This window comes from Pistacia vera, unplaced genomic scaffold (assembly GCF_008641045.1).
Source record: "Pistacia vera cultivar Batoury unplaced genomic scaffold, PisVer_v2 Contig180, whole genome shotgun sequence".
Lineage (NCBI taxonomy): Eukaryota > Viridiplantae > Streptophyta > Magnoliopsida > Sapindales > Anacardiaceae > Pistacia > Pistacia vera.
In genome coordinates, this window is record NW_022195899.1 from 534,226 (window position 1) to 558,205 (window position 23,980).

The 23,980-nt window shown below is 33.9% G+C and overlaps 1 protein-coding gene and 1 pseudogene across 1 annotated transcript; both read left to right on the forward strand.

Moving 5' to 3' along the window:
• Window positions 1-8,767: 8,767 nt before the first annotated feature.
• LOC116126575 (monocopper oxidase-like protein SKS1) lies at window positions 8,768-12,773 on the forward strand. The gene is made up of 9 exons (XM_031412253.1): window positions 8,768-8,908; window positions 9,806-9,915; window positions 10,043-10,313; window positions 10,412-10,550; window positions 10,883-11,249; window positions 11,511-11,876; window positions 11,969-12,047; window positions 12,268-12,467; window positions 12,561-12,773. Exons 1-9 carry the CDS (start codon window positions 8,768-8,770, stop codon window positions 12,673-12,675), a joined length of 1,788 nt encoding a protein of 595 aa, XP_031268113.1. The 3' UTR covers window positions 12,676-12,773.
• A 3,551-nt stretch (window positions 12,774-16,324) lies between these two features.
• On the forward strand, window positions 16,325-23,745 carry LOC116126576 (annotated as a pseudogene).
• The last annotated feature ends 235 nt before the right edge of the window (window positions 23,746-23,980 follow it).

The following is a 23,980-nucleotide window of genomic DNA, read 5'->3' on the forward strand; positions in this document are numbered from 1 at the left end:
TCCTGAACTAGCTAACTTGGGTCCAAGGGTAGATACGTAAACACATAAAAGACTATAAATAACTCTACTCACCTTTTGTCACGCTCACTTTGGCTATTTTTCTCAAACACAACACAATCGTTCCTTAACTCCATGGAATCGATCAGAGGAGCTCAGGAAAACCCTAATTTCATCGTCTTCGATCTTCACCAATCATTATTAGGTCACTTTCTTCTCTCTTATTGTCATTGATCCAACTGTTATTTTTCATCTGGTCGACTTTGTTTCTCTTTATTATTTTCAATTTTTCATGCATTGATGTAGATACATGATTTCGTATGCGATTTTCACTTCTTTTTCTATGAGTTAGCGAATTGGATTTAATGACCTGACAATAAGTTTGTTTTAGCTTGATTTGTGGTAGAATATTAGGTATTAATTTCTTGAGAAAATCAAAAATTAATTCCTTGTTGGATTATTTCAGCTTGATTTATGGTAGAATATTAGTATTAATTTCTTGAGAAAATAGGAAATTAAAACATCCCACGCCCATGCCCCATTCACCCCTACTGCCAGTCCAATTGTGCCCAACCACAACCACAGCTACCTACACTGGTCAGCCATTACACACAACAATACCTTTTGCCCACCTTACCATTCATCCCTCCCAACACCTTCCCTTAGCTTAAACATCACCTACCTACTGTCTCACAAGCTACCACTAAACCACCTCTTCCAAGCGCCGCACACCACCCACATTGTGCCAAAAACATAGCCCAATAGACCAGCTACCACACGGCCTACACACAACCAACATACAGCCTTTCAAAGCCAGCCACACACATCACCATACAATAGCTGTGCACCCCACATATGCTCTCTCACCCTCAGCAAAAACGATTATAATGAGTAAAATGGTCTCGGAACTTGTTCTGTTTGTTATGTTTGGTTGATTCTAAACAGGGAATGATCCCCACAGGGAATTCCCCCAGCAAATCACCTACGCAAGGAGCTAGATCGATCATTTGTCGCCTCCTCATTGCGGCTAAGGTTTATTGGATATGGAGGGAGAGAAATATGAGTTTATTTAAAGGTGAGAAGCATAATATCCAGTGGGTTGAGCTTCAAATCATGTCAATTGTTAGGTTCAGGTTGGTTAGTCTTAACTTCAAGAACACTACTGTCACAACTGGAGGCTATCCTCTATCCCAATGGTACTCATGCTACTTAGCCAAGGTATAAGTCCAAAGCTCAAGTCACGAGAGAGATGCTCACAAGATGGAGAGACCACGAAGTGAAACAAAGCCGTGAGGGTCTAAAGGAGGCATGGCTAGAAGGACCCATAGCGAATAATACCTTGGACATGTCTGGCACATGGGGAAGCCCTTGAGCCCAAAGGTGGCAAGATAGATGATAGCCCCCGATCATGACAATTGCGCAGGTCTGTAATTTATTGGAGGAATAGGGTATCTCTAGATGTTGCATTGGTGAGAATTATAAAGACGACTCGTGTACCCTATAGTAAAGGGTATTTGTGTTGTTCTTGGTAAGTTCTGATGTCAGCCTTTTGGGAGCCTAGGGGTTTTGGTGAGGCTGGTAGGTTAGTGTGGAGATGTTATGTTAGTCTTTAGGGTTTAGTTTTTGAGGTTTTGTTGATTGTTGCCAAAGTGCTCCTTCTTTGGTTGCTTGTTGCCTTGTGGCTAGATGGTTTCTTCTTTTTTTGCTTGCTGCCATGCCTTGTTACAGGTGGTTGGAGAGGGATAGTAGATTGGGTGGGTTTTTGCCATGGCTGGGTGGCTTTCTTTGGTTGGTTTCAATTGTTGGTGGTGGTTTGGAGAGCCTTGGGCTGGTGTGTGGTTGCTGTTGTCCTGCTTTCCTAGGTGTTGTTTTTCTGTCCTGGGCGATTGGGGTATCAAAAAAAAAAAAAAAAAATCTTGAAGTGTTAGCTGATGGTTCTTTGCCACATTAGCTAATATTCACTCGTCTTCATCACATTAATTAGCTGACATTATCAATTAATCTTGAAGTTTTGGCTGATGGTTCTCTACAGCTCTCTTGCTGTTCAAGTTTTTTTTATTGTTTTTTGTGGTAGAGTCTTTTTCTGCTTGGTGGTGTTTCTAGGTTTGTGTATAGGCTTTTGTGCTCCGAGTGTGAGCTGTTTTGTAAAGGATTGTACATCCTTACTTCTCTTGTTCTCTTGAGCTTTCTGGTTCCTTGGCTTTTTCTCCTAGGGTCAAGGTGCTAGGGAGTTTTCTCCCTTTTTAGGTGTAAATTCATTATTTTTTATAAAATTACTATTAACCAAAAAAAAAAAAAAAAAACTCAACTCCAACTGGTGAGCAGGGCGACGTCTATCGATAGAGGTGGTAAGGTGTAAGGCTGAGCAACCACCATCTGGTGAACTGCTGCCACCTAGCCACTACACCACCTATAACTCCTTCATTTTTCCTTTCTTTTGTTTCTTATTATTCTTCTTCCTTTCTTTTTTGTTCTCCTTTCCTTCTTTTATTTCTTCTCTCCTTCTCTCCATGGTCGCTTGGCCCTCGCAGCAGCTAGAATTTTGCGGCCGCGTGAGGGCCTCATGGCGGTTAGATTTTGGTTGCCTCGTGGCAACTGGATTTTCCCACCACAAAGCCCTCACGTGGTGGCCAAAATCTGGCCACCTCGAGGGGTAAGAAGTGGCCATTTGGCTATTGCTTTTAGCCCACGCCAAGGCCAAATCTGGTTGCCACAAGGCCTCCATGCGATGCCGAAGAAGAGATTAGGGTTTGGTTAAGGGTTAGGGAGGGAAAGAGAAGCATGGTTGCTGGTTAGGGAGAGAAATGGGAGGCTATGGTGAAGGAGAGAGAAAGAAGTGGCAAAAGAGAAAGAGTTTTAGAGAAATAGGGATTGTGAGAGAAATTTAAGATGTGAAGAGTTATTTTAAAATTTTTATTTTCATTTCAGATATAACCCAAATGTAAATGACCACTCTACCTTTTGACCATTATATTAAACAATTTTTTTATTAATTTATGAATATAAATTTTGTATTTACGAACCAGAGTGAAAACTAGCTATTTTCATAATTTGTAAGACATTCGGCAGGAACATGTCTTGTACTGAACTCTTTATTCAATTAATTTCTATTTAACAATAATCATTGGGTCCTTAATGGATGGATAACGTTGTAATGCCCCAGACACTCATGTGATAAAATGAGCTGGCAGCCGTTGGAAGTGGCAGTAGTGAGTAGGCCGTTAGCATACCTGGAAAACTTTTGATTAAAAAATTAATTTCAATGTGACTTTAAAGTTTAAAAGTGTTTTGGATGCAGCTAATGGGTGCTTATTTGATGGTCTTCTATTCATTTTCTTTTTACAATATTATATATATTTGTTGTCTTTGTGATTTTTATTATATTTATTCTTTATGCCTTTCAACTTTATCTTTTCTCGGTTATCTCTTCTAATCACTCTGTTCAATTTTGAGGTTCAGAGATTGTCCCAAAAAAAAAAAAAAAAAATAGTTTTCAAACCTAAGAGATGGTAAATGTAAAGGATGGTACATGATTTAGTTACTAAAATTATAATAAAGCTTTAAAATCAATAATACTAGTTTTACAAACACCTCTCACTAATCACATGTGACAGTTTGTAATTGACTTGATTAGACAGGACTTATTGTTAGATAGATGAGATTCATACAAACTGATCAATAATAAGTTGATACGTCATATTTATAAAATAAAATTAATGAGAAGTGTTTGTGAATATAATATTACTCTTTAAAGATACTAAGCCAATAACATAGGAATTCTACATTTTTTAAATCCAATAAGATTGTATTAACAACTTGGATGCACGACATATACATCTTTACTATGATCCTCCATTCATTAATTGACAATTATAAGCAGAACAACTCTTCATTGTTAATTAAAACCAATTAATTCGACCTACCAGTTATAAATATAATGGACAATATCATCTGCAGACTGCAAAAGGTCTTTTGTTTGGCACTCAAAGTAGAACATAATCACAATTTACGAGGTAATGGAGATATTAAATATTAAATTTGTGTAAAATTAATATTATTGTTATCACGTTGAAGTAAAAGTTATGGTGTCGTGGAAGCATGCATAGACGAAAGTACAAGTACGGAGAACTGAATTGATCAACCCAATGAATTCAAAAGAGAAAATATAGTCAGAGGAAGCATTAATGGTTGTAGATGAGAGCATAAGCAAAGCTGACAACGTTGATCGTCGGATCACATGCAATAACAAATTTCCCAAGTAAAGGAGGCTTTTATTTGGCAGCTTTACGAAGAGTAATATTACGATAACTATCATTTTCTATAAATTTTTTTTCACAATTTTGATATAATAATTTATAATTAATTAACGAAATTCAAGTAAGACCTATCATAAATTAACTAATTATGAACTGTTATATTAGGATTGTGAGAAAAAACTATCAATGCAATATTATTGAAAGTCATCATAAAATTTCATTTTTTGTATGGAGCATTGTATATGAATCTCTTGAAACAAACTTATTTCTATTGATTTGATAATCCTTTTAAGACATGATTCATATTAGCGAGAATAATTATTGAGAATGATATTAAATTACATTAAGATATAATAGTTTTGAAAAATCATTACATATAGTTAAAATATCACAACTAAAGTAATGCTACTTATACAAACTATTCCCTACAAACTGATGTGATAAACTTGCATGTTTGACATATCATTTATCTTAATTATTACATTTATCTCTAATTCAAAATAATTTGATTACATTAAAACACGTAATTTATATAAATGAGTTTGTATGAAAAGATGGTTAAGACGAATTAGAGATAGTATGGATTGACGCACGGCCTCATATTTGATTCTCTATCTGAGCATTCACGATTTAAGTGGATGACGTGACAGTAGGTTGTTACGCTAGTCTTTTTTGCATGTGTTGCTAGCTAGCAAAATTAATGCCAACCTAAACATATAAGCATAATATTACATATACAATATTTCTCATCAAGTTCATACAATTTGATGTCAAAATATAATTGATTGATTTTAAATTAAAAATAAATTTTTACTCAATCATCTTTTGTCGCATCAAGTTGTATGAGAAAAGTTGCATGTGTAATATTATTACTCTTAGCATACCTACCCTAGAATCCTTCCTCTCATGATGCCGGCCCAAACCTTTGACTCACGAATTCCCCACAAAGAAGTCATTTAAAAGTTGACTTTTCAAATGCACATGGGAGATGAAATATATATATATATATAACTTTAGTATGCTCCAAAGGCCAAAGTGGATTAATTAATAGTAAATATAGAATTACTTGTCTCTTATACACGTCAAGACGAGAGAAAAGTTCTTAACATATTAGAATTAAAGAGTAATGTTACAGTTATCAAATGTAACACATCAAATTTATGTACCAAATGACGTGACGTAATCCTGACCATCGATTAATATTAATTCATAATTAATTGACTGTCAGGATTACACTATGTCATTCGATCGCTCCTTTTGGTAACTGTATTATTTTCTAAAATTAAAATTTCACCCTTAATTACACGTGTCAAATCAACAATTAATATATATATATATATATATATTATTTTATAAAATTAAAATTTCATCCTTAATTACACGTGGTCAAATCAACAATTAATATAATTATATTATAGTGTGTGGTGTGTGTGGTTGTGTGTGGTGTGTGTGGTGTGTCGCGTGTGTATGCGAGTGCGTAAATTAAGACATTATAATATAACAATTAATAAAAAAGAAAATGAACAAGAAATCGAATGTAGAATATCCAGAGTTGGTGTGATCTTGGAGATGTGGCATGTGCGTGAGCTTGAATTTTTTTGGTAACGGATATATATTCAGAGTTGGTGTGGTCTTGGAGGTTTGCATGTGCGTGAGCTGAACTTTTTTTTTTTTTTTTGTAATTGGGTGTTCGAGATAGCTTACGTGTATCTCAATTAATTTTTAGTGCCTATTGAACACTTTACAAAGCCTAAACACTTTACAGACCTAAATAACCAAATATTTTGATAAATAACCTCAAAATTTGAACCCAAAAACTTAAAAAGAACAAACCTCTTTAAAATCTCTGTTTCGTGAGCCTGAACTTTAAAGCCTTTTTATTTTAATTTTTATTTTTTTTTCCCCTCTGAAATAATTAATTTAATAAAGAAAAGGGGAAACCAAGATTGTCATTAATAAAAGTACGAGGTACAGAAACTTGTGCAAATGTGAAGGGTGGCGCATTGTCTATGGGTACCAGTCTGTCACTCTCTATTATTTTCCAATTTTCTCAATGTCACCGGCTGCACCCGGTTTAAGCTTTTTTTGTCACCCGAATATGACAAATTATGGTTTGGATTTGAAATATGGGCAGGTAACAATCTAATAATGTAATTCATGCTATTTGTATTGTTTATTATTAAATTAATATCATAAGTAGACTTAAGGAGATAATTTAATAAATTCAATTGTTATTGAAATAAATTATAGATAAGGTAAGTAAAATATTATAACGATTTTTTAAATATCCTAAAAGAATAAACTAAAATTAGTTAACTATTAAGTAAATAACAGTTTTTCTACCTTTTGCATGTGTTGTAGCTAGCAAAATTAATGCCAACCTAAACATTTTAGGAGGTGTATGCATTGTATAAGCAAATACATAATAATATTTCTCATCAAGTTCATACAATTTGATGTCAAAATATAATTGATTGATTTTAAATTAAAAATAAATTTTACTCAATCATCTTTTGTCGCATCAAATTGTATGAGAAAGTTGCATGTGTAATATTATTACTCTTAGCATACCTACCCTAGAATCCTTCCTTCATGATGCCGGCCCAAACCTGGACTCACGAAATCCCCACAAACAGTCATTTAGAAGTTGATTTTTCAAATGCACATGGGAGATGAATATATATATAAATTTAGTAGCTCCAAAGGCCAAAGTGGATTAATTAATAGTAAATATAGAATTACTGTCTCTTATACACGTCAAGACGAGAGAAAAGTTCTTACATACTAGAATTAAAGAGTAATGTTACAGTTATCAAAAGTAACACACCAATTTATGTACTAAATGACGTGACGTAATCCTGACCATCGATTAATATAATTCATAATTAATCGACGGTCAGGATTGCACTATGTCATTCGATGCGCTCCTTTGATAACTGTATTATTTTCTAAAATTAAAATTTCACCCTTAATTACACGTGTCAAATCAACAATATATATATATATATATATATAATATATATATCTATATATATATATTTATATATATATAATATTATATATTATATATGTGTGTGGTGTGGTGTGTGTATGTGTGTGCGCGCGCCGAGTGCATAAATTAATTACATTATATCTAAGATGTGTGTGTGTGTGTGTGTGTGTGTGTGTGTGTGCCGCGTGTGTATGCGAGTGCGTAAATTAATGACATTATATATATAACAATTAATAAACAAGAAAATGAACAAGAAATCGAATGTTTAGAATATCCAGAGTTGGTGTGATCTTGGAGATGTGCATGTGCGTGAGCTTGAATTTTTTTTGGTAACTGGATATATAATTCAGAGTTGGTGTGGTCTTGGAGGTTTGCATGTGCGTGAGCTTGAACTTTTTTTTTTTTTTTTTTGTAATAGAGATGTTCGAGTTAGCTTACGTGTATTTCAACTAATTTTTAGTGTCTATTGAACACTTTACAAACTTAAACACTTTACAAACCTAAATAACCAAATATTTTGGTGAATAATCTCAAAATTTGAACCCAAAAACTTAAAAAGAACAAACCTCTTTAAAATCCCTTTGTTGGGTGAGCCTGAACTTTAAAGCCTTTTTATTTTTATTTTTATTTTTTTGCCCCTCTGAAAATTAATTAATTTAATAAAGAAAAGGGAAACCCAAGATTGATTCATTAATTAAAAGTACGAGGTACAGAAACTTGTCCAAATGTGAAGGGTGGCGCATTGTCTATGGGTACCAGTCTGTCACTCTCTATTATTTTCCAATTTTCTCAATGTCACCGGCTGCACCCGGTTTAAGCTTTTTTTGTCACCCGAATAATGGCAAATTATGGTTTGGATTTGAAATATGGGCAGGTAACAATCCTAATAATGTAATTTCATGCTCATTTGTATTGTTCAATAAAGTATAAGGTTTATTTTATTTTATGTATAGATACGTTGAATTCTTTCAGGTTGTATATTGTTAAATGTTATTTTAATTCAACGGTTTAGAGTCATTTTTCTAATTTCTTTATCCATTGCACATCATATTATTTAAAAAATCATCTTATTACGTCTAATTAATTTAATATCTATTATCAATAAAGTATATGTTAAAACTTGCCAAATACTACAAGAAGAAGCCGCGTGCAGGGTATTTGTATTTTATTATTCTGTTGTCTTCTTGGAGAACTTAAAACTTCCAAATACTTCAAGAAGAAGCCGCTCTATCTTTCTTGAGTAATACTAGTCTTATTCATTCCTCTTACTTACTTCTCTTACTCACTTAATGGGGAGAAGTGAGTAAGACTCACTTATGGGAAGAATGAGTAATGTGAGAATCATATACTAGCCTTACTCACTTCTCCCCATAAGTGAGTAAGAGAAGTAAGTAAGAGGAGTGAGTAAGGCTAGCATTATTTATCTCTTCTTTATGTGAAAAAAATCCTTTATAAATTAGTGTGAAATATGTTCTAAACAACTCCCATTCATCTCCAAACTCATTTTACGTTGCGTATACTCATGGCTCTGATGAGGTCCCTTCTCTGTATTTTCATGCACATTGTTTTATTTTCAACCCTCTGTTTCGCTGCCGACCCCTATGTCAACTACGTTTTAAAAGTCTCTTACATCACTGCCTCGCCTTTGGGTGTTCCTCAACAGGTTCATTCTCTTAACTGGCTTTGTAGAACAAAGTTTTTTTTTTTTAATTATTTTTTATCTGGGTTTTTGTTGGGTTGACGCATACACTGATAAAAATGGTACCTTGGTCATGGTTTTTTAACTTATTTTGTATCTGGTTTTGGTCTTGGTTCTACTGGAAATAACAGTGTAGAATTTTTTTTTTTTTTTTCCCTCTACGTGGGTATTGACTGATTTTCAGTGTGGTTTTGAAAGATTTGAGCTTTATGTTGAATATGGTGTTGTTTAAGGGTGGTTGTAGATTAAAGGCACAAGCTTGTTTCTGACTTTTTACTCGCTTTGATACTAATTTTCCATTTGCACCAGTAAACGAGATTTAAGGGCCTGTGGAATAGCTTAAGGTCTATAAATGTCAGTTTGAGTTGATTATGTTCTTCATTATTTTTTGTTCTAAAGATCAATTTTTCAAGTACTTGAGCTTGATAGGGTACTTTCGGGATTATGGAGAGAAAAATTTTCTTTATGTTATTTGTTGTTATTGCTGTTGAATTAAATTTTGTGGTTGAGCGTAGTTAATGTGGTGAAGGACTTAAATATTTCACTTCAGATTTGGTTAAAGAATTTTATGTGCATTTTATTTTTCTCTGTTTGAACCCAAAATAACTCTATGTGAATAATTTGAAAAAGTAGTTGAACTAAGTAGTGCATTTTGTTTTTCCTAAAGCATGTAGGCATAGTTGAACTAAGTAGTGCATTTTGTTTTTCCTAAAGCATGTAGGCATAGTTGAATATACTCTCTAGTTTTTTTTCCCCAGTACAAAGTTTATCGGGTCTGAATTAGGATTTTGATGGTTTTGAGTTGTACAAAATTTTGAATTAGTTGTATTGTTACTAAAGGTAAATAGCTTTTGATTGCAGGTTATAGCAGTTAATGATAAGTTTCCTGGCCCCCCTATCAATGCAACCACTAATTACAATGTTGTTATTGATGTGACGAATGAATTGGATGAAGATCTCCTAATGACATGGTAGGTTTAAGCCAAACTTTTTTTTTTCTCATATATTATTATAAGGACTTCAAATCTATCTCTACCTCCTCTTTCCCTGCTTTTTCTTTGGGTCACTTTGAGAAAAATGAGTTTGATGGTTGAGCAGGCCTGGGATCCAAATGCGGCGTAATTCATGGCAGGATGGTGTTCTTGGAACAAATTGTCCAATCCCACCAAAATGGAATTGGACTTATCAGTTCCAGGCCAAGGACCAGATTGGGAGCTTTTTCTACTACCCATCACTTAATCTTCAGAGAGCATCTGGTGGCTTTGGTGGCATTATTATTAACAATAGGGCAATCATTGCAATTCCATTTGCACCGCCAGATGGAGATATTGTTATTCTGATCGGTGACTGGTATACCCGAAACCATACGGTTAGTACTTTATTTTAGGGTTGATACATTATGTATTTCACAACATTGAAGGAGTGATTGCAGCTTATCTCTAATATTGGTCTCTTTCTTGATGTTAGGCACTGAGGAAAGATCTGGACTCAGGGAAGGACCTTGGGATGCCAGATGGAGTTCTCATTAACGGGAAGGGACCTTGCCGATACAATACCACCCTTGTTCCCGATGGCATTGAATATGAAACTATTAATGTAGAGCCAGGTAATATAGTTTTGGCATTTATAATTTGTTCAACCATTTTTCTTCATTGCAGTTGTAATGAATATGCTTTGTGCTGCAAGACACCTCTGTTCTTTTATTAGTTTGATAGAACCATGCCTCATCCCTGGTTACTAGTTCTTTCATTTATTTATTTATTTTTTGGTGGTTTTCTTGGAATACTTTAGTTTCTTTAGCCCTGAATGTTCTTTTACATACGCTGAATGCAAGTACTGAGAAACTGGTGCTGATTGTCGGTCATGCTGTCACTAATTATAATGGAAAATACTTTGAACTTTTCGAAATTTAATTGACAGTGGTATAATGTTGTGCAGGAAAAACTTATCGAATGCGTGTGCATAATGTTGGGACTTCAACTAGTTTGAACTTCAGAATTCAGAATCATAATCTGCTTCTTGTCGAAACAGAGGGATATTACACAGTGCAGCAGAATTATACCAGCTTTGAAATTCATGTGGGTCAATCGTATTCGTTCTTAGTCACAATGGATCAGAATGCAACTTCTGATTATTACATTGTGGCCAGTGCTAGATTTGTGAATGAATCAGTTTGGCAAAAAGTGACTGGAGTTGCCATCTTGCACTACTCCAATTCAAAAGGTCCAGCATCTGGTCCTTTGCCGGAAGCGCCTAGTGACATATATAACACATGGTCAGCAATGACCCAGCCAAGGTCTATCAGGTTTGTTTCTAAATTTGAAGACTTTTACTATATAAATACATTCCTTTTTGCTTTTTCTACGATATGTGGCTATTGTCTGTTTACCACGTATGGTTTCTTGTGGTGAATATGTTGCTTAAATTGACTAATTTGGTTTGTACTTTTTATAAGGACCCCTTACCCTTCATTTTGTCTTAAAACTGGATATTTTATACAAAATTTATGATATTTAAATAGTGGTTTATCAGTCTATATTAAATTCTAAATTTTTGTGTTGATCAGGCAAAATACAACTGCTAGTGGAGCTCGTCCAAATGCTCAGGGATCTTTCCATTATGGTTCAATCAATGTGACTGATACTTATGTTATAAGGAGTTTGCCACCAACAACGATTGACGGGAAACTTCGTGCTACAATGAATGGGATTTCCTCTCTCAAACCTGATCTACCAATCAGGCTTGCTGACAAGCACAATGTGAAGGGAACTTACAAACTAGATTTTCCAGCTAAGCCTCTGGATAGAACTCTACGGATAGACAGATCTGTTCTTAATGCTACATACAGGGGATTTGTAGAAGTTATTTTGCAAAATAATGACACCAGAATGCAGAGCTTTCACATAGATGGTTATTCATTTTTTGTGGTTGGGTAAGAGTTTTTATATTGTTTAAGAAATTCGCTTATCCATCTTTCCAAATTTTTCAGAATTTCAACTATCATAATAATTTGGCTGACTGCAGGATGGACTTTGGTATATGGTCAGAAAGCAATAGAAATAGTTATAACAAGTGGGATGCGATTTTTCGTTGCACAACAGAGGTTGGTAAATCTTGTACCTACATTTGTAATTGTATTTCAAAGAACCATTTGTCTGCAATTACTATGAATTTTTAAGACATTTAGTTTGCATATCAAAAAGCTCATTTTCTTATTCTGAAAGAAAAATCAGATGGATTTTTGGCATGGAAAATGAGAAAGGTCTTTTGAAATGGTAATTGAACAATGCCATATTAATTCCTCTCATGTTTCTTCTGCGTAGGTTTATCCGGGTGGATGGACAGCAATCCTTATCTCTCTTGATAATGTTGGAGTATGGAATCTTAGAGTAGAAAACCTGGATCGCTGGTATCTCGGCCAAGAAACATATATGAGAATTATCAATCCTGAGGAAAATGGCGGGACAGAGCTGTCTCCTCCTGATAATGTTTTATATTGTGGTGCCCTTCAGAGCTTGCAGAAGTATCCGCCCCTTTTCATTAATATCTTTTCCTTTTTCCCTTCTAACGACTATTAATTCACATGGCTAATGTTTTGCCTTTTTGCATCTTTCAGACCGCAGAGTCACTCAGCTGCAACATCAATTATGATAGGAGTATCAAAGATGGTCCTTACTTTTGTGTTGGCACTCTCTGTTGGAATTTTGATAAACTCTCATGCGGATGGGTGAGTTCAGAATTTATGACAGTAGCGGCTTGTTCCGGTTCGGTTGTAGGCAGGATTTAACAGTGAGTTTTTGTTTAGATTAGGTTTAGAGATTCTTTCCTTGGTGTTAAATGACATTTATTTTAAGGTTATTGCGGATCCATCATTCTTATAATGTTACATGCCAATTCTCAATATCATTTTTTGTATTTTATACCTTTATTTACCTACTGACAACTATTATGTTTCATTTTCATCTCTAAACTTCTTTTTCTTTTTAATCTCTATATATCACTTTGTGAATGTTTGAAACTAGCAAGAGGTCCGATTCGTATGGTTTCTACTTGCTAGTGCTTTTAAACCCTAGAGGGTTCTTTTATTCTAGCTTAAAATGCGCATGCTTCTGAATCTTCTCTGGTCATCCCACTACACTAGCTAAGAACACTTTTCCTGCATCCGACTCTCCCAACCAATGAATCTAGCACTCTCTCCTTATAGCAGGTAATATTATTTACTTAAATATGGTCACAGTTCAGGTTGTCGACTTTAATTGTTTGCATTTCATGTGTTAAAGCAAGTGATATCTCGCTGGAAGTATGATAATGCGATCTGCATGCCTACACGATCTGAAAATTGAGATCAAATGTGCAAGCTAAGATGGATGGGAGCTGTGGATAGATGATTAGTAACGATCTGCAGAGCATGCGACGTAATGTGCATGCAATTTTTGGAAACAGTGTCCTTGTTCTTGAAGATGAAAAATTATAAATAAGGGTATTGGTAAGTCAGAATATTTATATTATTATTATATGTTGTTTAATTTTAACCAGATGAATAATAAATTGTTGAAATTTGAATGATCAGGTTGATCATTCGATTGTGGAAAGCTTTGGGCAAGGAGGGAGGAGAGTTATAACGTCAAGAATTTATCCAACAAAGGCAATCTATGGAGCTGCAAGATTGTATTTGTTCAACAATGCAACAGGAGTTACTGTTACGGCCACACTCAAAATCTGGCAATTGAATTCTGCCTTTATTCATCCTTTCCCCTTGGTGGACAAAATTTAGAAATCAAATCAAAAACCATTTGAGTTGAGCCCATTTCTTCATTGCTCTAGCTCTAGGTGGTTGCCAAAAGTTGTGCAAATTTTGTGGCAACTTCATTTTTTGGTAGGGCTGTCGTTTAATTATTCTCAATCTAAATAAAAAAAAAAAAATAGAAAAATGCTCAGTTTATAATCAAATCTCATCACCTTCTCTTACAACCTCCGATGTGACAGTTTATAATTGATCAGTTCACAAATGAGTCATGTATAATTGCTATGCGTCCCGTCTACTTGATCAATTGCGAACTTTCACATCGAGAGTTGTGAGATTAGATTGCAGACCTAACATATCTGATAAAAATATCGTCTTGAATAATTATTAAAGAGAGACAGTAGTAGTATAGCAAATTGACCGGCCTCTTTGGAAGCCAATTTATTATATGGAATAATAAATCAGTAACTACCCACAACAAATTCGAAACTTCTTCCACTGAATAGAATTTTAAGTAGGAGAGAACACAATTGAAAATTGGTTATCAAAAATTAATTTAATAAATATTATATAAATGCAACAATAAAATAATAATAATATCATATGAATTTGTATAAATATTTTGTAAATGTAAGATTTTTTTTTTTTTGGTCATAATGAAACATTCATTCCTCAATAAACAAGGCATACATATGAGATAACAACATACATATGAAAGTCATAGTTTAGAAGACAAACAAACTAATCCAATTGGATATTAACATATGGTTTATCCTAAAGACAAATCTTCAATATACTCGTATGGTAAGAAGACAACCAATTCAAAGGCAGAGAATCCAAAGTTATTAACCTTGCAACCTCATGCGCTAACATATTAGCTTTCCTATTGGTCCATTGAAACTCAACTGAGGAACAACTGTAGGCAAGGTTGTGTATATCTATCACAATACCATCAATCTCCCAAAAAACGTTTTCCTTCATGCAGGCCATAATAAGATCTAAACAGTCTGTTTCTAGTAAAACCCTACTCAAACCCAGATTGGCAACTAAAACTATAGCTTCCCTAACAACTAGCGCCTCTGCTACAAGGGGATGTTGTAGCGATTTTTTTTTTTTCTTTTTTTTTTTGTTTTGCTTGCTCCATTAACAACATACCTCTGTCATCCCTTATTTCAATTCCCATCGCTCCATTGTGAGATTACTTTATAAAAGCCACATCACAATTGATTTTAAACCATTTTAACTTGCTGAACTTCTTGCATTGGATTAATTTTTGCGCCTCGAGGCACCACTTCATTTCGCATTTTCCAAATTACCCAGCTAAGATTGGTGATATTGGCTTTGGCACTTTCTGGTTTTTTCAAAGATGGAAACAACATCAAGAATTTTTCCAACAACCAGTCTTCCAATTCCAATACTTGTAGGCTTCTAACATCCCATTAGAAATCAGGATGAGTCCAAACACATCCCAGAGTAAGATGTTCCATAGATTCTACATTATTGATCTAAAAATAAAACATTCAATGACTTTGTATTCGCTTGATTATAGACAAGTCAAAGTATTTAGTCCCATAATTTATTCAATTAATTTCTATTTAACAACAATTATCGGGTCCTTAACGGATGGATAACGTTGTAATGCCCCAGAAAATCAAGTGATAAAATGAGCTGGCAGCCGTTGGAAGTGGCAGAAGACCGTTAGCATACTTGGAAAACTTTTGATTAAATAACTAATTTCAATGTGACTTCAAAAGCGTTTTGGCAGAATCAATGCAACCAATCGCTGCCTATTTGATGGTCTTCTGTTTATTTTCTTTTTACTATATTATATTATATATATATTTATATTTTTTTTTGTCGTTTTGTCTTTTGTGATTTTTATTATAGGGTTCTCGTCTATTCAGCTAATCTTATCTTCCGCTTTCAACTTTATCATTTTTCTGTTTATCTATTCTAATCAGTCGAAAAATTAAAAAAAAAAAAAAAAGAAAACCAAGAGATTTAGTTATTAAATAACTAATCAGGTTTATCAAGATCCAGGCCAACAAGGATCATTGATATTCTGTAATCTAATACCATTGATTGACAAGTGGATGAAATTTTTATCAGATCGATAATTTTAAGATTCTAAAAAAAATTAAGTGTGACCAAATATTTAAACACGTCAATAGTGTTAAAAAAAAAAAAAAAAAAAAAAACTTGGTGCAGGACATACACATCTTTAATATCTCCATTCATTAATCGACAATTCCTAAGCGAGAACAACTCTTCATTGTTTGATTGAAACATAAATCGACCCACAGTTATAAATATATGGACAATATCCTCTCAGACTGCAAAAAGGTCTCTTATTTGTCACTCAAAAGTGAAAAAATAATCAACAATCTACAGATATGGAAATATTAAATAGTAATTTTGTGTAACATTAATATGGCCAGTGTCACACGTCACGAATTGAAAAGTTAAATATGGTGATGTGGAAGCATGCATGAACGATTTCGAAATTGAATTCAAAAGAGAAATACAGCCAGAGGAAGCATAACGGTAGCAGATGAATAATATGCAACTGACAATGTTGTTCGTAGATCACATGCAATAACCATTTTTTCAAGTAAACGGGCCTTATTTGGTATTTTATGCTAAAAAATCATGTCAGTTTATATGTATCAATCAGAGTTTAACAAGATTTTACGTCATCTAGAGCTTGCCACGTCCACTAAACAGAAAGATGTTAATAATCCATCAACTCAAATTTTGTTTGTGAATGAATTTGATTGAACACCCTATCAAAATCCTATTTAATTTAAAATAGTCTTAAGCATCAACCAATGGGGCTAGAGAGACTTGCACCGCATCTATCCACTTGCAGATATGTAATCATTACCTTGGGATCATATTAACAGAATAATTATTGAAAATGATACTAATTATATCAAGGTGTAATATTTATGAAATATCATTACACAGTTTAAAATATCAAAACTAAAGTAATGTTATGTGATAACTTTTCAGTTTTCACATATCAGCTATCTAATTCTAAGTTTATCTCTAATTCAAAATAACTATCAATCAATTAAACACAATTTTATAAAATTTTTTGTATGAAAGAGATGGTTATAGGCGATTGGGATATGTGGATATGTGCAGTGGTTTTTAGTCAATTCTTCTCTGAACATTCACATATTTAAGTGAAGGGTGTGACGGTGGTTTGCTTCGTTATCTTCTTCCTTGAAGATGATTGAGGTATGTTAGTTGGTACAAACACTTTATTACAAAAAAAAAAAAAAAAAAGTTTGGATATGTATAGGATTCAAATTTTAAATAGGTATCACAGTTAGTAGCCGTAGAATAGTATATGCCAAATTGAAATTAATTGGTATGGATGATTCTAATGAAGATGAGGCTGACTTAAAGAGATATTGGGGCCGGCATAGTGATGCGGAACACGATTAAAAGGCTTAACTATTATGATTTACCTCATAATATTGGCTCCTACTATTCCCATTATCAACCACTCTAAACATTACTTACACCTGAAAATTCTTATTAAATTCAGTATATTATATCAAGAATCAACGCCCTCTTTGCTGGCCAAATTTTGACAAACAAAATTAATGCCAGCGCACGCAAACATGTTGGAGGAGTGCTGCATCTACATAACCAAATCAAATCAACTTTGTGTTCCAATATTCATTGCCGGCCCACATTGGACGCCAAAATTCCCCACAAACTAGTCATTTTCAAGTTTCATTAACTTGTTTTTTCAAATGCATATTATATATGAAACTTTAGTATGGTCAAAGTGGATAATTTGTAGAGTTTTGATGATGTGATCGAGAAAAAGTAAGTGTGTGGATCGTAACGATACTGGAATTGGAAACAAAATACAATTTAGGTAGTAAAGTAATATTTTAAAAGTCGGTGAATGAAAAATGTGTTGCAAGGGGAAAAAGTCATTACTTGAATTATAATGTCACATAATAAATGTGAATGAGTGGGATGTGATGACATCAAAATGATACCAAATAAGTAAAGATTTGATGGTCTCACGTTTTTATTTCTTTTCCGTTTTTGAATTTGGACAGTGACAGCCCATACCACCCGGAACTAATTACCAAGCTGGCAGATAACCTGGAAAAGCGTCATCTGCCTCATTCATTCATGCTTATGGGAGGGCCAAACCAAATCAATAAACAGAAACTGACGAAGAGAAGGTTTAGAATATTAAGAGTTGGTGGGTCTGGAGCTGTGCATGTGCGTGACTTTGAAGCCTTTTTTTTCTTTTTGAAAATCTTACTTTAGAATTATAATTAATTAAATTTAATAAAGAAAAGAAAAAAAAAAAGATTGATTCATTATATAAAGGACGAGGCGCCGAAACTTGTGCAAATGTGAAGGGTGGTCTGGTCAGTCATGCCTTCAGCCCTTGACTATTTGGCTTGGCTGTCACTCTCCATTCTTGTCACGGCTGCACCCGTTTAACCTTTTTTTTTCCTCACCAGAATAATACAAATTTGGTTTGTGAATAATGGGCGGTACAGTTCTTAATCAATGTAATTTCATGCTTATTTTATGTACAGACACGTTGACTTCCGCATTGTTAATGGTAATTTTAATTTAACGGTTCACTGTCTTTTGAATTTGTTAATTTTTGTATAATAAATATATTTGTGAAATTATACATTTCATTTTTATAACTTTTTTCCCATTATATCATATTAATCTATTAACATTATTTAAAAAATTACGTATCACTATAATATTTAATAAATATATCAATAAGTGTAAGCTTATTTAGTAATATGTTATATATTTTTTGATAAATTATTATGGAAATAATATATTTTAAAAGGGAATCTGAATAATATCATTACTATGAAATGGAAATGATTTAATTTTTCTTAAAAAGCTCCGATTTAGATTTCTAAATATACCATACTCTTATAAATTAAACTCTATTAAAGTTTTTAAAGTATAGATAATTAATGAATAAAATAAATACCAAGTATTAATTATCAAACATGGTAAAAGTAAATAATGGATGATCAAAATAAAATAATAATAATAATTAGACATGGAACACAGTATATATACACACACAATAAAAATGAAGAAAAACGCGGTTTAGTCATAACCGTCGTCTTACCGAGGATAATACGACCTTGCCAAAACAATACAGAGCGGTAGCCTGTAGGGTATTTGTGATTCTATTGTCCTATTCGGAACTTCCAAATATAACTCCTTCTTTCCTTCTCTGTGTTTCATAATGTAGAAAAAATCCATTAAATTAGCGTGAAATATGTTCTAAACAACTCCCATCATCTCCAAACTCATTTTACGTTGCGGATACTCATGGCTATGATGGGTTCCTTCCTGTTTTCATTCACATTGGTCTGTTTTCAACCTTCTGTTTCGCTGCTGACCCCTATGTCAACTACGTTTTCAAAGTCTCTTACATAACTGCCTCGCCTTTGGGTGTTCCTCAACAGGTTCATTCTCTTAACTGGCTTTGTAAACAAAGCTTTTTTTTTTTTTTTTTTTTTTATCTGGTTTTTTTGTTGGGTTGACGCTTACACTGATAAATGGTATCTAGGTCTGGTTTTTAACTTATTTGTATCTGGTTTTGGTCTTGGATCTACTGGAAAACAGTGTAGATTTTTTTTTTTTTTTTTTTTCCCTACGTGGTTTGATTGATTTTCAGTGTGTTTTGAGAGATTTGAGCTTTATGTTGAATATGAGTTGTGCAATATGGTGTTGTTTAAGGGTGTTGTATGTAAGGCACAAGCTTGTTCTGACTTTTTACTCGCTTTGATACTAATTTCCATTTGCACCAGTAAACGAGATTTAAGGCCAGTGGAATAGCTCAAGGTCCATAAATGTCAGTTTGAGTTGATATAGTTCTTTATTTTTATTTGTATTTTTTATTTTTTGGTTCTAGATCAATTTTCAATGTACTGAGTTTGATAGGGTATTTTCGGGATCTGGAGAGAAAAATTCTTTATTTAATTTGTTGTGATTGCCATTGAATTAAATTTTGTGGTTAGTGTAGTTAATGTAGTAGCGCCTTAACCATTTCACTTCAGATTTGTTAAAGAATTTTATGTGCATTTTCTTTTCTCTGTTTGAACCCAGTTACAGGAAATTACTCTATATGAAAATTTGAAAATAGATTGAACTGAGTTGCAATTAGTTTTCCTAATGCATGTGGCATAGTTGATTATTCTCTGTAGTGTTTTTATTCTTTATTTTTTTTGCCCCAGTACAAAGTTTATCCGGTCTGAATTAGGATTGTGATGGTTTGAGTTGACAAACTTTTAATTAGTTGATTGTTATTAAAGGTAAATAACTTGTGTATTGCAGTTATAGCAGTTATAGAAAGTTTCCTGGCCCCCCTATCAATGCAACTACAAATTACAATGTTGTTATTGATGTGACGAATGAATTGGATGAAGATCTCTAATGACTTGGTAGGTTTAAGCCAAACTTTTTTTTTCTCATATTTATTATAAGGACTTAAAATCTATCTCTATCTCCTCTTCCCTCTTTTTCGTTGTGTCTTTTGAGAAAATGAGTTTGATGGTTGATCAGGCCTGGGATCCAAATGCGGCGCAATTCATGGCAGGATGGTGTTCTTGGAACAAATTGTCCAATCCCACCAAAATGGAATGGACTTATCAGTTCCAGGTCAAGGACCAGATTGGGAGCTTTTTCTACTACCCATCACTAATCTTCAGAGAGCATCTGGTGGCTTTGGTGGCGTTATTATTAACAATAGGGCAATCTTGCAATTCCTTTTGCACCGCCAGATGGAGATATTGTTATTCGATCGGTGACTGGTATACCCGAAACCATACGGTTAGTACTTTATTTTAGGGTGATACATTATGTATTTACAACAATTGAAGGAGTGATTGTAGCTTTATCTCTAATATTGGTCTCTTTCTTGATGTAGCACTAAGGAAAGATCTGGACTCAGGGAAGGACCTTGGGATCCAGATGGAGTTCTCATTAATGGGAAGGGACCGTACCGATACAATACCACCCTTTTCCTGATGGCATGAATATGAAACTATTAATGTAGAACCAGGTAATATATTTTTGGCATTTATATTTGTTCAACCATTTTCTTCATTGCAGTTGTAATGAATGCTTTGTGCTGCAAGACACCTATGTTCTTTTATTAGTTTGATAGAACCATGCCTCCTCCCTGGTTCTAGTTCTTTCATTTATTTATCTTTTTTTTTTTTTTTTTTTTTTTTTTGGTGGTTTTCTGGAATACTTTAGTTTCTTTAGCCCTGAATGTTCTTTTACATACGCTGAATGCAAGTACTGAGAAACTGGTGCTGATTGTTGGTCATGCTGTCACTAATTAATGAAAATACTTTGAACTTTTCGAAATTTAATTGACAGTGGTATAATGTTGTGCAGGAAAAACTTATCGAATGCGTGTGCATAATGTTGGGACTTCAACTAGTTTGAATTCAGAATTCAGAATCATAATCTGCTCTTGTCGAAACGAGGGATATTACACAGTGCAGCAGAATTATACCAGCTTTGAAATTCATGTGGGTCAATCGTATTCGTTCTTAGTCACAATGGATCAGAATGCAACTTCTGATATTACATTGTGGCCAGTGCTAGATTTGTGAATGAATCAGTTTGGCAAAAAGTGACTGGAGTTGCCATCTTGCACTACTCCAATTCAAAAGGTCCAGCATCTGGTCCTTTGCCGGAAGCGCCTAGTGACATATATAACACATGGTCAGCAATGACCCAGCCAAGGTCTATCAGGTTTGTTTCTAAATTTGAAGACTTTTACTATATAAATACATTCCTTTTGCTTTTCTACGATATCTTTGTCTGTCAGTCCAAAATTATTCTCTCTTACCACTTAAGGTTTCTGTGATGAATATTTGCTTAAATTACTAATTTAGTTTGTACTTTTATAAGGAACTATATGAATATAATGTTCTGAGTTTGCTTTTGGCTCTTTCTTTCTGTATATTCTGAAATAAGGAGAGCAATTACTATTTATGAGAACATAACAGAGAAGATGGAGAGGAGGGGGTAAAATAATTTTCAAGCGTAGGAGGGATTTAGGACAGCAGTGTAATTTAGAAGGCATTCGCAACTTTCATCTAGAGATGATATTAAAAATTTGTCTACTGGGGAGTTCTTTAGCTGTTGATATTTTTTCTTAATTTCTAAAACAATCAAGCTAAAAGAAAAAAAAAATGTTGGAGCTCCAAAGACGGAATTTATACAGAGTAGATATTTCTCATGCCCAGTGTAGGTAAAGACCATCTGCTCATTGCATCCAGTGATTGAAAATAATGAAAATTTTCATTTTTCGCATACTGTTTCAGGACCCCCTACCCTTCATTTGTCTTAAAACGGATATTTTATACAAAATTTATATATTAAATAGCGGCTTGTCAGTCTATATTAAATTCTAAATTTTTGTGTTGATCAGGCAAAATACAACTGCTAGTGGGCTCGTCCAAATGCACAGGGATCTTTCCATTATGTTCAATCAATGTGACTGATACTTATGTTATAGGAGTTTGCCACCAACAACGATTGACGGGAAACTTCGTGCTACAATGAATGGATTTCCTTTCTCAAACCTGATCTACCAATCAGGCTTGCTGACAAGCACAATGTGAAGGGAACTTATAACTAGATTTTCCAGCTAAGCCTCGGATAGAACTCTACGGATGGACAGATCTGTTCTTAATGCTACTACAGGGGATTTGTAGAAGTTATATTGCAAAAAATGACACAGAATGCAGAGCTTTCACATGGATGGTTATTCATTTTTTGTGGTTGGGTAAGAGTTTTTATATTGTTTAAGAAATTCGCTTATCCATCTTTCCAAATTGTTCAGAATTTCAACTATCATAATAATTTGGCTGACTGCAGGATGGACTTTGGTAATGTCAGAAAGCAATAGAAATAGTTATAACAAGTGGGATCATTTTCGTTGCACAACAGAGGTTAGGTCAATCTTGTACCTACATTTGTAATTGTATCGCTTGAAATTTTAAATTATGAGAGTGGGTATTGACGTTTAATGTGGTGCACAATCCAAATTATTCTTATGAGTGCTTTATTTTTAGTCTATAGGAAAAACAGAATGATCTTTTATTGCATTGGAAGCTGTAATTTCTTGGGGATTTTGTGATTTTGAAGAACCATTTGTCTGAAATTACTATGAGTTTGCCTATCAAAAAGCTCATTTTCTTATTCTGAAAGAAAAATCAGATGGATTTTTGGCATGGAAATGAAAAGGTTTTTTGAAATGGTAATTCAATGCCATATTAATCCTCTATGTTTCTTCTTGGGTAGGTTTATCCAGGGGGGATGGACGGCAATCCTTATCTCTCTTGATAATGTTGGAGTATGGAATCTTAGAGTAGAAAACCTGGATCGCTGGTATCTCGGCCAAGAAACATATATGAGAATTATTAATCCCGAGGAAAATGGCAAAACAGAGATGTCTCCTCCTGATAATGTTTTATATTGTGGTGCCCTTCAAAGCTTGCAGAAGTATCCACCCGAAACCTTTTTCATTTTTAACTCTCTTTTCCTTTTTTCCCTTCTGACGTCTATTAATTCGCATAACTAATGTTTTGCCTTTTTGCATCTTCCAGACCGCAGAGTCATTCAGCTGCAACATCAATTTTGATAGGAGTATCAAAGATGGTCCTTACTTTTGTGTTGGCACTCTCTGTTGGAATTTTCATTTCTTGATAAACTCTCTTGAGGATCAGAATTTGTGACAGTAGCGGCTTGTTCTGGTTTGGTTGTAGGCAGGATTTAACAGTGAGTTGTGGTTTAGATTAGGTTTACAGATGTTTATACAAATTCTTTTCTTGGTGTTAAATGACATTCATTTTGTTGTTTTATTATAAGGTTACCGTGGATCCATCATTCTTGTAATGTTACATACCAATTCTCAACATCATTTGGCATTGTATACCTTCTATTGACTTGCTGACAACTATTATCTCTTTGTGCACATTTGTACCCTTTCTTAAACCAGAATATGATAATATCAGAACTGTGAAATATATTGTCATCTTTTGGCAATAAGTAAAAATAGCATCTTCACTTTATTATATAAGGTTTGTGAATGCTTTTAAAGTCAAAATAACAGTAGAAAAGGAGAAATAAATGTTCATGTTTTCTTTTCTATATTGAGGGTTGGTTTAGTTATCCCGATCAGAGAAAGCAGAGTACCTCAACCCATTGGGGACGATTTGCGATGTTTATAATCGTCACATATAAGC

Excerpts from the sequence above, each read along its gene's own strand:
- LOC116126575 (XM_031412253.1), top strand. The coding sequence starts at position 8,768 with ATGGCTCTGATGAGGTCCCTTCTCTGTATTTTCATGCACATTGTTTTA. Across the intron at positions 11,250-11,510 it reads ACCCAGCCAAGGTCTATCAG|GCAAAATACAACTGCTAGTG; the intron begins GTTTGTTTCTAA and ends TGTGTTGATCAG. Across the intron at positions 12,048-12,267 it reads TTTTTCGTTGCACAACAGAG|GTTTATCCGGGTGGATGGAC; the intron begins GTTGGTAAATCT and ends TCTTCTGCGTAG.